This window comes from Eimeria mitis, genomic scaffold (assembly GCF_000499745.2).
Source record: "Eimeria mitis Houghton genomic scaffold, Emh_scaff1419, whole genome shotgun sequence".
NCBI lineage: Eukaryota > Apicomplexa > Conoidasida > Eucoccidiorida > Eimeriidae > Eimeria > Eimeria mitis.
This window is the reverse complement of record NW_013569145.1, coordinates 4,567-4,870: the sequence shown is the minus strand read 5'-3', so window position 1 is coordinate 4,870 and position 304 is coordinate 4,567. Positions and strand designations below refer to the sequence as shown.

The 304-nt window shown below is 48.4% G+C and overlaps 1 protein-coding gene across 1 annotated transcript in view; it reads right to left on the bottom strand.

Annotated features, from left to right (window-relative positions):
* The window catches only part of EMH_0036590 (uncharacterized protein), a gene marked incomplete at both ends in the record, with an annotated part of 468 nt that extends 202 nt beyond the window's left edge, over positions 1–266 (bottom strand). The window contains one exon of the mRNA XM_013495103.1: positions 3–266. Coding sequence (XP_013350557.1) covers positions 3–266 — 264 coding nt within the window. The remainder of the gene's footprint in view (positions 1–2) is intronic.
* Positions 267–304: the final 38 nt, after the last annotated feature.

Here is a 304-nt window from a genome sequence, read left to right as displayed (position 1 = left end):
CGTTTTATCTGCTGCTGTTGCTGCTGTTGCTGCTGTTGCTGCTGCTGCTGCTGCTGCTGCTGCTGCTGCTGCTTGTCTTGCTGCTGCCTGTCTTCTTGTTGCTGTCTCCGGCTTGTCTCCTTCTGTCTCTTCTCCCTTTCTCTCGCCTGTCTCTTCTTCTGTCTCTTTATATTTATCTGCAGCAGCAGCAGCAGCTGCAGCAGCAGCAGCAGCAGCAGAGATACACACCACCACGCTGCTGCTACTTTTCCTACCCCACCTCTCATCTGTCTCTTTTTTTTTTTTTTTTTTTTTTTTTTTTTTT